This window comes from Aptenodytes patagonicus, chromosome 18, assembly GCF_965638725.1.
Source record: "Aptenodytes patagonicus chromosome 18, bAptPat1.pri.cur, whole genome shotgun sequence".
Classification (NCBI taxonomy): Eukaryota; Metazoa; Chordata; class Aves; order Sphenisciformes; family Spheniscidae; genus Aptenodytes; species Aptenodytes patagonicus.
In genome coordinates, this window is record NC_134966.1 from 10,796,706 (window position 1) to 10,812,561 (window position 15,856).

Sequence of the window (15,856 nt, forward strand, 5' to 3'; positions counted from 1 at the left end):
ACAATACTTTTTACAGCTATTTAGAAAACACTAATTGTGTTATGCATTCAGTTTATACTGCTCTAGAACATCGTCAGAGATCTATATTTAAGGAAAAGTGAGCATCAGTTACCTGTATATGAACTTGCATTTCTACAATCTTAAAATGACAAACTTGCAAGGGCCAGCATATATCTACATCACTACATAGTAATATTTAGTTTGTTGCCCCTGGCAATTCATTTTTTTAATGTTGTTTCAGATTAACAGGATAACAATGAGGGAAAAGCTGAATGCAGTTTTTATGACTTAATTATTTGCCTTATATGCCCATAAAACTGTGATTAATTTACAGGTAACAAAGATGAAATTGACAACTTACAAGATGAAATTGCAGCACTCAAAAATGTGCTTTCATACCACAGTGATTATATCACCAGTATAGCGGATCCATTGAAAAGAAGGGGATACTGGTATTACATGCCATCATCACAGGTCAGAAATAAAAATCCTATTCTGTGGAAAGCCATTTGATATGGGAGAGTCCGTTATAAACTTGCTAGGTCTGGGAGAAACTTAAGAAAAAATATTGGCTGGCGTATAAGAGAAATACTGAAACAACACACACACAAATGTTCCCTGATAAAGCCTATTACTTTGTAGTAATAGGAATCTAGTATATGTAAAATTTGGAGACAACTATTCAAAATGCAGCACTGTAAATTCATTTAGGTAAAGGTTAAAAGGGGACATTACAGACAAAAAACTTTTCTTGCAAAACAGCATTTGTCTGAATTTAAGAGAAATACTGTTAAAATATATTTAGTGCTCTCTTTTAAAGCAGCATCATGCTTGGAAGTGAGAGAAAGCAGAGTATGTACAGCCTCTTCTGGAAAAATCAGTGCTTTAGAATGTCTACAACAAATAACTTATTTTACATGATTTGTTATTTCTAGATTAACACGTATTCTTTTTTTTCTTTAGGCTTCAACTCCTGCTTCCCGCAGCACAAAAGATTCTGGAGTTTGTTTACTGTGTTCTGGCACATCCCCACCCAGAAGAGGGTGTGGTCAGGACAGGCAGTGCAGGAAGGAAGACTTGCCCAATCAAGGAGGATGTTGGGTTTATTCACCAGTCAGAAATAGGTTGTACAAAACAAATTCTGGTAAAGGTAAGTCAGTCTTGTGGTCTCAGAATGTTTAGGAGCATACTAAAGATGGACTTGCTTAGAGTTCATAGTGAATTTTTTTTTATGTGCATGAGTGAATTATAGATGTTTATTACTGCTGAACTCATTATTCCGTTTAGCAGTGTTTATTACATTTTTGTACATTACATAGAATGTGTGTTATTTTAAAATGTGCGTGTGAAGAATATCTCCTACTGAAAAAGTGATTAAAAATAACTTTTTTTCTTTCTTTTTTGCTTTTGGTAAAGATAGAAGAGCAAAAGAAGATAGCGAAGGAAATGAAGAAACTCGTGTTTCCAGAGATCCTCCTTTTGTACCACCGCCTGGTACAGTTATCTACACAGTCCTTCCAGATGGTGCCCCTGTACCTCAGGGAACTGTGGTTTATGGCCCTCCTCCGGCAGCAGCAGGTGGAGGTTCAATTGCTCCTGGATCTGTTATCTATGGCCCACCTCCTGTGGGAGCCCAGGTTGTCTATGGCCCTCTTCCTCCAAACTTCACTGTCCCACTCATTCCTGTTGGAGTGCTTCACTGCAATGTGCCTGAACATCATGATTTGGTAAGATACAGAGCTGTAAGCTGCAGGTTTAACCATAGGCAACTGACTTATGAATGGATTAGGAGCATCTTTAACATATGCTTGCTCAAAAAAAAAATTCAAAAACCAAAACCTCATTTTCACAGATTAGATTAGTCCAGTTTTTCAAAAAAAAAAAAAAAAAGTCTGTGCTAGGAAAGTTCTGGATCTGAGCGAGCTTGCTGATAAGAATGCTCTGTCTTCAGTGCTAATAGTCTGGTCTTCGCTATCTGTAGCTGCTCCTGTGTCTCAGGAGGACTGAAATAGAAAATAGGTCTTGATTTTTGTTGTTCTGTTTCCTGTATGTAGGAGAGCGAAGTCTCAAGGCTAGAAGACACTGTGTATTATTTAAAGTCTCGGAAATACAAAGATAAATGGTCAGAGGCAGCTGAACATAAATGCAAAAAAGAGGTAGAAAAATTGCATCAAAACATTGAAGAACTTCTGCAAGAAAGAGAAGAGTTGGAACATGAAGTAGCAGAGCTACGAAGAGCAGCTCAAAAACATAACAAACGCAAGTAAGAATATTGCACTAGAATGCATTTAAAGTAAGCATGTGGAAATACCTAAGCTTTTTTCCAATAAAAGTTAATACTGACTCATTTACAATTAATGCTCTTGTCTTTATAGTATGTGTAATGGACTAGAACTTCAAGAGGCTCCGGGCCTCTGGCATTTTGTACTTCAATTCCATGTCTTTCTTCCTGACCTTTTAGGGACTTTATTGAAGGGTATACTGACAACCTTATTGCAGAATTGCAGTTAGAAAAGTCTCTTAAACATCATGAAGATGTTGCAAATGAAATTGAATGTATAGAGAAGACTCTTCTGAAACGACGAGCAGAGCTTAGAGAGGCAGATAGGCTGCTTTCAGAAGCTGAAGTGGAACTTGAGAGCACACAGGGGAAAGTAAGTAAAGCCATAACTCTAAGTGCAGAAGAATTTGCGTGTTGCTTTAAGATTGTTTTAAGCAGAGGATGGTTGTTTGTCTAAGCAGTTTATTTTCACTTGGATAACCTGAAGCCTCTTAAAATGCTTCTATTTGAAAATAAGTCATGGGATAACCTGTGTGAAAAGAAAATGTTTCAGTCCTTGCCAAAGAGGAGGAAGCTTTTCTACTCTGGACAAGAGAGGAGAAAAGGTTCTACTTCATGGTATACAAAGGAAGAAAGCTCAGGTGGAATATTCAAGCCAGAAGGAGATCATCTTTAGCTAGCCTGCAGGTTATGGATATGGAAAGCATAAGATGGGAATGTATTGTCTCAATAATCTCCAATTTTTGCTCTAGACTAAAGACACTATTCAAAAGTACAATCATGCCAAACAGCATTTGTCCCGTACTGAAACTGAGGCAAAGGAGCTAGAGCGAAGGGCTCAGGAAATGGCCATTAAACTTGTGAAAGCAGATCAGCAATTAAGGTACACTGTTCTTGTGAATTTGTATCAAATGGGGATGAGGAGAACAACAAGATTCTTTCAAATATCAAGATAATGCTTTTGGAGAGGGAGAGCTGTTAAAACGTTAATATGAAAAGGCATAAATGCTTCTTTAGGTTATTACAGGCAGATACAAGGGATTTAGAACAGCATAAGAGGCAACAAGAAGGTATTTTGAAGGAAATCAACAAAATGGTGGCTGCAAGAGATTCTGAGTTCCAGTCGCTAAACCAGAAGATAGAAATGCTAACTGAAAGGTAAGTATTTTTAATTTATCATAAGCTGTACTTGATAAAATACAGATGTTCTCCTCCAATAAGTAACTGCCTAAGGTATTCTTGTTTCTTCTGAGTCATGTTTTTATCCTCACTGTTAGTCTTCAGAAGCTTCAAGGAGATATTAAAGTTGCAGAAGGTAATGAAGAACATCACCTCCAAATCCTTACAGAAGCAGAAAACCTTCTTCAAGGCAAGAAAAGTGAACTGGAAAGATTAAAAGATCAGGTAAGGCTTATCTTATTAACTCTGGACTATCAATTTTATTGTTTTTGAGGTAACTGAAAGCTGAGAAGAGCCTTAAGTTCTGAACTGCCTTGCCTGAAGAATTTAATTCTTAAGATTATTTTATGGTTGGCAATTTGAATTTTTCTTGTTTTGTCTCATAGTAAGTGTCATCCCAATCTCGCTGGCGTTTCTGCATAATAAATGTTACTGCAGAGTTCTCTATGACAATTCTTACTGCATTTCAGGATAAGAAACTTAGACTCTGAGGTACAGGACTGCACTGTCCAGATCAGAACTTAGTCTTTTAGTATTGGCTATATTATACAGGTTTAGCACGTGAAGCTCATTGCTCTGAGGGGATCCTGACGTGTTACGCAATTCAGATAAATCTCTGGCAGGGAACAGTGTACTGCACTTGTTCTTGTGCATGTGTGTAGCTACAAAAACAAAAGCCTTCAGATGCTTCTTCTGCTAAACTTCTACATTTTAGATTACCGCTCAGCAACAAGAGCTCTTGTTTCTGGAGCAACAGTTAACTCAAAGAAATGAAGAGCTCCGTGTCCTTCAAGACTCTATTTCTCAAAAGAAAGGTGACCTCAAAGAAGCTCTTCGAGATGGAGAGACTGAAGCAAATGAAAAACTACGCCAAATAAGAGTAACTTTTCCAAATGAGTTTTCAATTCATTATATCTTTGAAGAACAGCAAAAGAATAGAAGTATCAAAAACATCCCATAAAGTTTCCACAAAATCAGTTTTGCTTTCTATGACCTCCCCAAACCCACTGAAAAATAGAACAAGCAGGTTTACAGATTTGTGCATCTGGACCAAGCTCACACAAAAAAGAAGTAGGACTCCCTAGTTCTCCAGTAATGCTAACAGAATTGGTCCCTTGAGAACTAAATTATGTTAAATGGAAGTCTCTGAATGCCTTACTGTTGCTGAGACAAGCAGCTTCTAAAGCAAATCAGTCTGATCAGTGTGTGTAAAATGCAACAAAGCTGGCATGTCAGCTGTCTGTCTCCATCCCCATTTACTTAGAAAGGATTCTGTACTTCCTTTCTTTCTGAAATAAAAACAAAGTATCAAGATTAATTATTTTTTTGTGGGGGCTTTTTGTCTGACTTTCTGTTTTAAGGCCTACCTATTGTTCACTCGAATGATGGCATTACGGTCAGACTTGTAGATCAAAATCTTTGCAAGATTACTACTTTAAATTGTCAACAAGCAAGACTTTAACCTAAATATTACATATTTTTTGTTTGTTTACACCATTAACTGTAACTATAAACTCTGGAATTAAATTGACCAGAATATTGTTGACAGACTCTTTTAATTTTATAAATATTTAGAACTTATATTTAAAGAAAAACTTTATTTAAAATGGCAAGTAATGGCATTCATTGTAACACTGATATATTTTCACAGGAAATAAAACTACTTCTGGAAGAGCTTAATGTTGAGAGGAAAGAACTGGATGTCCAGATTAATGAGAAAAGAGCACAGCTTTCTTTCATAAAGAAGGATATTGGAAAAGAGGAAGAAATTCTTCAAGGAATACTTGGGCAAATTACTAGGCATAAGATAGGTATGTCCCTGGCTTTACTAATAGTATTTTGTGCAGATTGGAAAGAAATACACTCTGAGCTCGTAGTAGTACATCGCTGCAGTCTTCTGTTCCTCACTCCTTTTTAAACATTGTGAACGACTGCAGAGAGAGTTCCCTGTAATTCTCGTCGCTTATACAGAGCTGACAGATACCCTTTGCTTAAGCTGAGGCAGTGCTTCGTGCTGCTTTGTATTTGGAATGGGAGTTTTTCATGCCAGAGAGAAATGTAAACAAATCTGCTGTCGGGACTGATCAGTTAAGTTCACACTCAAGCACTGTGTGGTTAGGAGACATTAGCTAATTGTGCCACATTCACAGAAGAAGAATCAAACATCGGGATGTGCGGACAAATGGAGGAATCTCCTTCCAAGCGGTTACATCCTGTCAGATTGTGGAAAATATAAGCAGCGGCAGTTTGCAACTTTTGTACTTTTTCTGAAATACTTTATTTTATTGTTTATCAGTCAGATACTCTGTCCCAGAATAACTCGTGAGGGAGTAGGAAGAGCAGGAGGCCTAGGGACCTGCCACTTGCTGGTAGAACAGCATCAGATATAATACCTGGTGTGTCTGACACAGCAATTGAAAACGTGAGGAGTTTACAGGGATGATATCAGTATAGTGGCTCTTAATTTTTCCTTGGTGCCTTTTTTTGCAAATAGAATGCATTTAATGTGCTTGTAATAACCTTCGATTTCTTTCATCTTACTAGAACTGAAACATGTTCTGGAAATGCTGGAGCTTGAAAATAATGAACTTCAAGGTTTGAAACTGCAACATGACCAAAAGGTCAATGAGCTAGAAAAGACTCAGGTTGCAATTCTAGAAGTAAGTATTTCTTCTATAGCTAATAGAGTAACTGGAAGGAGAGATCTGCATATTCTGTGGTTCTGTTAAGATCTGGGTAACAGAGTCCCTACACTTTTAAATCAATCGGTTTCTAGTCTGATTTCAGCTTGTCACAGAAAAGTCTGAAGTCTGCTTAGGCCCTTTAAAATAATGGGATTTTTTTGGTGCATATGAGGGAGAGAGGGCAAAAAGACAGGCTCTTCTGTGGCTGTAGAATGATGAAACTGTTTTCTTAGCATTAGCTTCCAGAGTCTTTTTATCTGGATTCTATCTGTGTCCTCACTTGCAAAGAGCAAGTGTGGAAGACTGTTCACTAACAGCTGGATGATCTTCTCTACCATTAAAAAGGTATTTTAGCTCAGCTCGTCTCTTCTCTTTTTGACGAACGCAGACAGACATTCAACTTTGCTATCAGCGGGCAGAGAGATCAGCGGCATCCCTTTGGCAGTCTCATAGTAGCTACGGGATTGCTAGGTCAGAGTCCGGGACAGCCCTCCTTTACTCAGTTGTGTAATCCCAGAAAATCTAACGTGTTTGCTAAGAGAGCATTTATAAGCATATGTAAGCAGGTATTACCTGCTGCTTACTTTTAAAAGACTTCATCTCTTCTCTCTGTACTCCTTCTGCGGACGGGGAAAAGAAGGGACTAGTCGATATGCTTGGTACCTTTCTATTACCACGCTTAAAGCGGTCACCTTACTGCATTACCTGAGCATCTCACAGCCCTTCAAGTGGTGATTCTCTCAAAATCCCTGCAATGCAGGGATGTGCTACTCTTACGGATGGGGGAAAAATGGTGGTTAAACTATGGTGGAACAAAGAATTGCACCCCTATCTTCCAGTCCTCAACCTCCATCATAAATACACTCAAATTAAGCTGGCACTTCAAGCAGTTAACCCTGTTATCATGCAGCAGTTATAGAGGGTGCTCTAGCCTGCATATGATCTCTGTGAATGAAACCTTTTTAAACTGCTGCAGCTAAAGACGTTAATAACTTGTTCTGCTCTTTGACTGTCTAAATGTGTTGTTCGCAATGCCTTCTTTTGTAGGAGAAGTTAAAATTGGAGAATATTCAGAGATTATTTCAGTGTCAGCAAGGGGAAGTAGATTGGCAGGAACAACTGCTTGAGAAAGACCGTCAGGAAAATGAACATCTGGTTTCTCAAATGCGCACTCTGCAAAATAATATTGAGTCTCTGAATAAAGAAAAGGAAAAGCTTGAAGACGACTGTCAGAGTTTGGAAAAGAAGTTGTCACAAACCAGAAGGTGGGGGGGGAATACTTTTTTTTTTTCTGCAAAGATCAGAAGTGATGGGAAGGACCTTGAAATGTCTGTTTACAGCTATATTTTTAATTATGATAACTTTGAGGTGCCCAATTACACAGAATATGCCGTTTCTTATATCCTGCGGAGGTTTTATTTTAAGCATGTCTACAGCAGACTTACAGAAAATATTTAGCCATGAAGCTGATGTATGCAACAGCATTTGTTATATCATGGCAATGCAATGAGAAACGTTATGAAAAGCAAAACGTTAAGTCTTGGAACAGTACAGCTGTCTTGCTCTGATGACTACTAGGTGGCATCCCCTTGAGCTGAGAAAGATTTTACTGAAATGCAGCTGTTTTTTAGAGTCCTCACCAAGTACTTCCAACAAACCGAGAATATGTATTCACATTTTACAGAGACTTAACTGCTACTGAAGATAGCAGCAGAACTGCATTGTCCAACATAGAAAAAATGGAATTGGAATTTAAAAACCTGCAGCAGGAGGTAGATCTACTGAACAAACAAAAAAAATCACTGAATGGAGACATTATTGTTGTACAGAAGGATCTTCAAGGTAAAGATCAATTTTTGGTTTTAAGCTGTAATATATTTTAAGAGAAATTGTGTTAAAAGATACACTGTAACTGTACTGTATGATATTAAATATCCAACATGCTCAAATATCTACAGGCAGAAAGTATTTAACATGTCGAAAAGATGGAAATTTTGGAAACTTTTTCTATTGTTTATTCTTCATTTATGAGAAGAGGTGATTTATTTGTATAGATATTTCAAATTGCTGATGGAAAATCTCTGTCGCCAAATATTTTTCTAGAAAAAAAGGAAGAACTAGAAACGCTGAAAGGAGAATTAAATGATTCCAGGCAACAGCTTCAACTGGTAGAACAGGTTAGTTTTGCTGAAATATGTACTTAGTTTCACGTAGCGAGTAGATTGTTGCGCAGAAATGAGGGGGGTCACTTACCACAACTGGCAGTCCAGCACCTGTTTTTCATCTAGGCACACTAGCTCAAAATCAGACACTTGCAGAGCTAATAAATAATGGCTAGTTTATTTCCTTGTTCTTGCTGAGTTTGGAGTGGTTTGGGCTACAGTAGGTACCTAACCAACCTGTTTTGGGTTTTTTGTTTAAGTGGCAACTGTGATGACTCTCCTAGTCAGGTTATTACCACGTTGGAGTGTGTGGCTTTTTTTGGTTTTATTTTTGGGTTGTTTGGTTTGGTGGGTGTTTTGGGTTTTTTTGTGGATTTGTTTTGTTTTGAATTTACCTTCTTTCTAGAAAACAGTCCATATACAGAGGCAAAATCACCCTGGTTTATTGTTGTTTAGGAAGAAGATACTTTTTAAAAAACCCAAAACAAAACAAAAACCCAAACCAGCATCTTCCAGCTTTTTATCTGGTGGTTCCTATTGTGTTAATTCACTCAGTGGCTGGTTTAAATGGAGGGTAATCTTCGGTGTGATTAGGGGTGATCAGTTATGTTCTTTCAAATGCAAGCCTTTCAGCCAGAGAGCCGTTACTCTTACCAGCTAGTTATGTCACTTGATTTTATGTTTTTTATTCCAGGATTTGAAAAATAATACAAGGCATCAGGAGGAGTTGCTTAGAGAGCAGGCAACCCTGAAAGAAGATATCCTAGAGCATTTAAGGAAACGTAAGGATTGCCAAGAGAGAGAGAAAAAGAGGGAGAACCAATTGCAGCAGCTCCAGAAAGAGATTGAAGAGAAAGAAACAGAACTAGCCAAACAAGAAGCGGTAATGAGCCTGCTGACTTGCCTCGCTTTTGCCTGACCTCTAAAAATAATGCAGGCAAAAGTTTTGGGTGCAAGTTTACAAATAATATACCAGTGCTTTAAGAAACATGAAGCCTCATTTTTAGAGGAATAGCAGTAAATGAAAAGCTTCAACACTCAGTTATGTTTTAGTAAAAACTACTGTGTCACAACAAGGGACTGTGTCTTCCTTCTTGGCAGGGTCATCTCGTACTGAACCGGTAACAGAACTGCTGTAAAATCAGCACTGAGTGCAGGAAGGGCTGGTGTAGTGGAAGGCACGGCGCAGTGCCTTCGTCTTGGCTGCTGGTGTAGCTGACACCGATGAGGAGATGGACTAGTACAGATCATTCTCTCTAATTCTGTTTTGTCAGCTGCCAAGATACAGCAGCTGGGTGTAGTCCAGGGAGCTGCTTCTCCTGGGAGATGAGCAAGCTATGTAGAGTACCTGAAATGATACAATAGATTTCAAGTGAAACTAATCAAAACTTAACTCCAGCCACATTCCATAATTCCAAAACTAAGCAGAAAAAAATTCCAGGGCTTTTTTATCCTCAAGTTTTCGTTTGATTTTGAGTGGATCGCTATCGGCAGCTAGCTTTTGTTCTTCTCTTCTGCGGCATTTCTGTGCAAAGCCAATCAGCTGTTCATGAAAATTAGGGCTTAATCATATATTCCTGTAGTAAAATTAACTTAGGTTGGCTGAGCAGTTTCAACAAAGTGTTAACCAAAAGAAAAACTGAGGGAGCTGTACTGAAAATGAGGGAGGCAAGAAAAATTGATAAACTTTGTCAGTAGGGAGTATTAGACTACAGTTCTTTCCAATTTACGTTGCTTTAACTTCTATAATGTCTTTTGGTGATGGTATTTGCTCTCATCGAGTTGGTGCTAGTTAAAGCTTGAAGTGGTGTGTTTTTGGCAGATTCTTCATCGCCTCAAGCAAAATTCAGAGCGTGAAGGGAAAAAACTGGAAGAATGTACCGCTAAAGTGAAAGATCAGAAAATACTATTGGAAAAGGAACTAACAGATCAACAAAAGAAACTGGAGCAGGCAATAGCGAAAGTAAGGCTGGCAGAAGAAAACATCAGGAAGCTGGACAAGGAGGAGTCCTGGTGTGCAGCACTTGAAGAAACTGTCAGAAAAAGCAGTAAGATTCATGGTGCAAATAAACTGTTACCATTTATGGGTTCTAAGTCTAATGAAACCAACAAATATTTCTGTTGATCTCGCTTGGTTTCTAATGCAGCACCTGGATTGACTCTCGATCCTTAAATTGACTTGTTCAGAGAACTGAAGTTGTAAAGCCAACTGGTGTTCCATCCCCTCTCACCTCGTGTCTGTGTTTTTACAAACCATTGCTCAGCACGTTAATGTGTTTGAAAAATACCTAATGTGTATGAAATATGCCAAGATACTTACATTTCTGCTAATCTGGATTGTTTTTAAAAAAATGTCAATTACAGAACATCAGCTCTCAGAAAAAGAATTACAATTACACAAAAAAAATAGAGAAATACAGTCTCTTCAAAAAGAACTGGAAGTCTCCAAGTCTGAGCTAAACCATCTCCAAGATCAGATAGCATCAGAGAGGAAAAAAGCAGCGAAACAAATCTTGAGTCTGAAAGAAGCAATGAAAATGCAAAGGATGCAGCTTGAAAGAAAACTGCACGTAAGTCCTGGCTGAGGGGAGAATGTTTGGGGATTTGGGTTATTTTTAAACAGCAAAATGATAGAACATCCATTTTTATCGTGGGAGGAACGAAGTAATGCATTAACTTCGTGGCTAGACAGAACTTGAGGCAACCAAACTCTGGTATTTCTAGGCTGTGCTGCAGAACACCTCTCTGGTTACTCCCATTTAATGCTGTTTCTGCCTTTTAACTTGAAGAAATTGTGTTATGTAGGTTCTCTTGATTCATTTTTCTGCAGTGGATGCTCACAGTAAAAGGCAATCTTTCTGCATTTTCCTAGGAACAAAAGCCTGAAAATAACTGTTCGCAGAGTGATACAGCGACTGCTGAAGAAGTAGCACACAATAACCATGAACGAACCAAGTGCCTTATCAAGGACCTTGGCCAGATCCAACAGGAGTATTTGGATCTCCAAACCCAGGTATAACTGCGTGGCCAAACACAGGCAGGTTTGAGGGAAAGCTGTGTCTTCCAGACAAGTTTATATTGTATTGGGTTTGAATCTCCTCCTGGCCGCTGTATCACAGTTAGAAATAGACCTACTTAAAATTGCCATGCGATTTTTCCCAAATCTGGGAGAAGTTAAGCTTTGTTAACAATCGGTAGGATCAGGCAGCTCAGTAATCCCCGTTTAAAAATGAACAAACCAACTCCAGCCAGGCAGTCACGTGCGGAGTTCTCAGCGTAGGGCTGCCAAAGCTCGAAAGCGGTATTTCATTCTTCAGATCTTGAAGGCTGTGGCGGAGCGGCACAACTGCATGGCTGCCCTCCCATCACGTGGTGAATTACAGGCACTCTTCAGACCCGTTCAAATGGATCAACCCCTCTCGCCCAGTAAAATGATGCCTGAAAAAGAGACCGTGTTCTCTGGAGGTGGGCTGAGGGTGGAGGGGGCTGGCCCTAGCTATTTGTTAAGAGTAATTGGATTTGGGTGCTCCCAAGATTCATAGCAAATGCACCGTAACATTTGCTGTCGGCTCAGCTTAGGCAATGCTTCAGTCAAGAATTAGGACTCCGGCTCCTGTTTACATTAAGGTTTGGTAATAGGAACCTGGCATAACTAGTCATAATTTATGCAAATCACTAAATGCTATCAAAGTTCAAAGCTACTCACAACTTGTTAGTGCTCACCTGGGCCAGCATTTTCTTCTTTTGATACTCACTTTAAATTAAAAGGCGATTCCATGTTGTCCTAGTCCTTTAGTAAATCCTTTATAAATTGTTTCTAAGCCCTTTAAAAATAGGGTCCTTCAGAGAAGAACATTGTTAGTGACTAGAAAGCATTCAAGGAGACTATGCGAGACCAGAGTATGAACAGGTTTAAGTTAACAAGTTGTGTCTTGGTAACTTTAGCTGCCTCTACCATCCGAGGGGCTCCACAGGCAAAGTTAATGTCAGAATTAGGGCTGCATCTGTTCAGAGGCTTTGTGATTTCCAATTGCAATAGTCAAAACGTAAACATTTCAGAACGAAGCCTTGTTCAGTTATACAGGAAAATCCCTCTGGATTGATGCATTTGTAACGTGACAGCAAAATGATGAGACTGTTCTATGATGTAGGTTAAAACTCAAGACGACCTGGGAAGGAGACAAAGGGAAATGCAGAAGGCAGCAGTGTTGCTTCAACTGGAGGTTGAAGATGAAATTAGGATGGGGTTTACATCTTCAAGCCCATCTTCTCTGGAACCGCTCGAAGATTCGGAAGCATCTTCTGAAGTAAAGGGAAGTCTGCAGTGTGAATCTGATCGATTAGAGGAGGAGGAGGCTGGTCCGTTTGCCGCTGCTGACAAAAGACTCCTCTCATTGGAAGAAAAGTTGAATTTTTCTAAAGTCTTCTTAATGGTAAAATGCTTTCAAAACGTAGCTGCTGCTCACGCTACAGCTGAGCGTGTCAGTATTGGTAACTTAATTGTAATGCTCCATTGCTGAATGTGCTTTTGTTTCTGAAAGGATGAACAATGGCGTGGAGAGGCTCTCCGAGAAAAACTGCAGCATCGTGAAGATCGGCTGAAGGTGGCACATCTCCTCCCAGTCACACTAATATGTCCGTTGGGTCCCTTCTAAAAATGATCTAAACAACCTGGGAGCGTGGGGGATCCTTCTCCAGCTCTGGCATGTCCACTCTGTGCAGAACGACTAGCTACAGCGTATCTTTGGGTGGGAACGGTAAAAGAAAGCCTAGCAACCACGTGCTATATCAAGATGAATAATTTTAATTAACAGTTAATTGGATTTTTGAGTATTCCAACAAGATTCCCTGGTTTACATCATACTGTGGTGCGTGAGCAACATGACAAATTACAGTTCAGCAGCACCCGTGGTCACTTTCAGTACAGGTGATGGTCAAGTTTAGTTAGAACGTATCTGTTGCGCTCTCTTCAAGCAGTTCATGATAGAGGCCATAAAAATAGAGCTTATTTCTGACTTGGGAGGAGGTGAACTCTTTAAAAATAATTTGCAAACCCATTGCCATCTGCTTGTGGTTTGAGACACTAACGTTACATCCCTTACGGCTTGACTTTAAGGTCATCTGGCTTTTTTCTTTTTAAATACAGTCTTGAAAATTACACTAGCTGGATATAAATAGAACTAATGATGTATTTAGGCTCAGCTCCGGCAGTGCATGTCCAAGCAAGTAGAAGTATTAATCAGAGGAAAACAGCAAACAGAAGGCACCCTTCACAGCTTGAAGCGACAGGTTGATGCACTGGATGACCTGGTCAGCAGCACTTCTTCAGATGCAGAGTTTCTAGCCCAAAGCGCGAGTCTAGTGTCTCTTCACGATGCTCTGCATGCAACAAAAACACAGGTAATGCTCTACCATGTACAGGAATTCTGGGTTTGGTGTTTTTAATGATTTTTAGCTCACTAGTAGCCTACTGCAGCCATACGCTCGCCATCTTAGAGGCACTGCAGGGGTTTTCCGAAGGTGGGGTGAGCGTACTGTACGCTTGGTTACTCTGGCAGTAGCTAACTTGTTTGAAAAGGGTGAGTTTTCCTCAAAGTTGTTTGGTTTGTGGTTTTTCTTTTTCTTTTTACTTTGTCTTACCTTTTATTCCTTAAAATCCAGATTCTTTTTTTGTTCCTTAAAGATTAATATGACTCTGCTAATTGAAGACATTAATTTATTACTCAGCCTTACTTTTACTGCTTTTTCTAGGCTACTCTGACAAGAGTTGCGCACTTCCCCGGCAGGCCGGCAGGTGTTTCAGCGGTGTCTCAGACGTTGCGTTCCTGCTCGCGAGGAATTTCTCAGTAAAGCCCAGAGGTGAGACATGACTTCAGCCCAGTTCGAACTTCGTACCGAGTCACAAGTGTCTCGAAGGCTGGGGCTTGTGGGCTGTAGGTGGTGGTAGCCCAAGGGCAGGTGTGGGTGCAGGACTGTTCTCGGGCCGTGCTGTCCCTTCCCAGTGAAAGCATTCCTGTGGTTGGCATCCTGGCACTTGATGCCATTTTGGCTCTTAGATATCTATTTTCAAACAAATTGTGGGCGAGAGCTGCTTGTCAACTCTCATATGACACGGAGAAATTACTGCTGCGTTGACCAACTTAAATGTTAAGCTACTGCCATCCTCGATCTTTCAGTAATGCTTTTCTGGTTTTGGTAAATGTATGGCCTAGCATCTAAATTTCAGTTACAGCTACTTACAACGCTGGCCTGGTACTGAAGTGTTCTTTTGTAATGATTTAAGTTAAAAATATATTACTTCAAGAGCTGCCATACATTTAGAAGAAAAGCTTCAAGCACACCTACAGCTGCTTCTAGGAAGCTGCCAGCCAGCAGGAGTGAAGCAGTCTCTCAGGACAGCTGTAAATGCTGCCTGTGCTGTGCAACAGCCGGAACAGGTCAGACCATGCGAACTTCCCTCATCACAGGGCAGAACCACTGACGTCAGCTCTCTTCTAGGCAACGCCTGATCTGCATGCACTGCTCCTCAGACGCGTGCCATCACTTACCACCTTCGAAGACTTCTACCTCACTATTTTGCAAGCCTTTTCTAAAAAGGCATTTGCCACCAACAGCAAACAGCTGGCTGCAGGGCCTGCGCTGTACTGTGAAGTTTTTGTACGATTAAATAACTGAGCTTTATGTATATAAGTTGTTTTAAAAACTATTTTAAATGTGGATTTAAATGTGTCCAAAACAACTACTTCTATTTGTTGTTTGTTGGTTTCCACTTTAAAGAAAGCCTGTAACAAGGACAGAGTTGTCCATTTACCTGTTGTCAAATGCATGGATGTTTTAAATATAATTATTTTTGAGTACTTCCTTAAAATAAACTTCAGTCACTGAAGTTTGTTTTAATCCATGGTTGGTTGGTTGGGTTTTTGAGAGTTACTCTCCAGGATTTATGCAATCCTGGGTTAGGACAGCAGTAGCACATTCTTTGCAGAAAGTGAAACTTGCCCAGTATCAGTAGTTACGTAGTTGTAACTGTCACTGGCTCCTGGTGGGAAGCCTTCAGCGCCCCTTCCTTCACCCTATCATAGCAGGGGGCTATGGTTGATGGTTCCGTAACAAAGTTCCACACAACTTGCTCTTAATTAGCAGTGGGAAAAACACTTTGTAAAGCCTCTGGGCTGCAGGAGCAAGGCACCACAGAACACAGGACACGTTGGTGCACCTAACAGCATGTCCTAAAGAACATCTCTTCACCCTCCAGCAGGAAACTTGCACAGTGACTCTTTCCCAGCCCTTCCCACCTAGACAGGCTTTGAAATCATTCTCAATCTTGCCCTTTCTCATCCACATCATTAATATAAACCTTTTCTATACAGTAAGTATCACCCAGCAACTATGTCACATTGCACAGGGACTGAACACCACTACCCAGCTCTGGCCATTTGTTCTGGACTCAGCACTGGCCTGTTACATCCTGAAGAGTTTTGGGCTCTAGCAGTGACTGGCAGACTCCTCTTGTGAAAAGCCTGTGAAGTTTTTACCACTTACTTAAGGTC

General features: G+C 39.9%; 1 protein-coding gene across 4 annotated transcripts in view; it reads left to right on the forward strand.

Moving 5' to 3' along the window:
* The window catches only part of CNTRL (centriolin), a 38,213-nt gene extending 23,010 nt beyond the window's left edge, over positions 1 to 15,203 (forward strand). For 3 of the 4 annotated variants that reach the window (XM_076355416.1, XM_076355417.1, XM_076355418.1), the window contains 23 exons: positions 335 to 474; positions 964 to 1,150; positions 1,417 to 1,727; positions 2,055 to 2,263; positions 2,462 to 2,654; positions 3,034 to 3,164; positions 3,299 to 3,439; positions 3,559 to 3,685; positions 4,176 to 4,340; positions 5,112 to 5,271; positions 6,005 to 6,120; positions 7,192 to 7,409; positions 7,829 to 7,986; positions 8,248 to 8,321; positions 9,001 to 9,189; positions 10,129 to 10,354; positions 10,671 to 10,876; positions 11,179 to 11,319; positions 12,458 to 12,739; positions 12,848 to 12,910; positions 13,503 to 13,706; positions 14,058 to 14,165; positions 14,805 to 15,203. In XM_076355416.1, coding sequence (XP_076211531.1) covers positions 335 to 474; positions 964 to 1,150; positions 1,417 to 1,727; positions 2,055 to 2,263; positions 2,462 to 2,654; positions 3,034 to 3,164; positions 3,299 to 3,439; positions 3,559 to 3,685; positions 4,176 to 4,340; positions 5,112 to 5,271; positions 6,005 to 6,120; positions 7,192 to 7,409; positions 7,829 to 7,986; positions 8,248 to 8,321; positions 9,001 to 9,189; positions 10,129 to 10,354; positions 10,671 to 10,876; positions 11,179 to 11,319; positions 12,458 to 12,739; positions 12,848 to 12,910; positions 13,503 to 13,706; positions 14,058 to 14,156 — 3,740 coding nt within the window. In that variant the 3' untranslated portion in view covers positions 14,157 to 14,165; positions 14,805 to 15,203. Of the gene's footprint in view, positions 1 to 334; positions 475 to 963; positions 1,151 to 1,416; positions 1,728 to 2,054; positions 2,264 to 2,461; positions 2,655 to 3,033; positions 3,165 to 3,298; positions 3,440 to 3,558; positions 3,686 to 4,175; positions 4,341 to 5,111; positions 5,272 to 6,004; positions 6,121 to 7,191; positions 7,410 to 7,828; positions 7,987 to 8,247; positions 8,322 to 9,000; positions 9,190 to 10,128; positions 10,355 to 10,670; positions 10,877 to 11,178; positions 11,320 to 12,457; positions 12,740 to 12,847; positions 12,911 to 13,502; positions 13,707 to 14,057; positions 14,166 to 14,610 lie in introns of all 4 variants that reach the window. The other variant, XM_076355415.1, reaches the window with a different exon arrangement.
* The last annotated feature ends 653 nt before the right edge of the window (positions 15,204 to 15,856 follow it).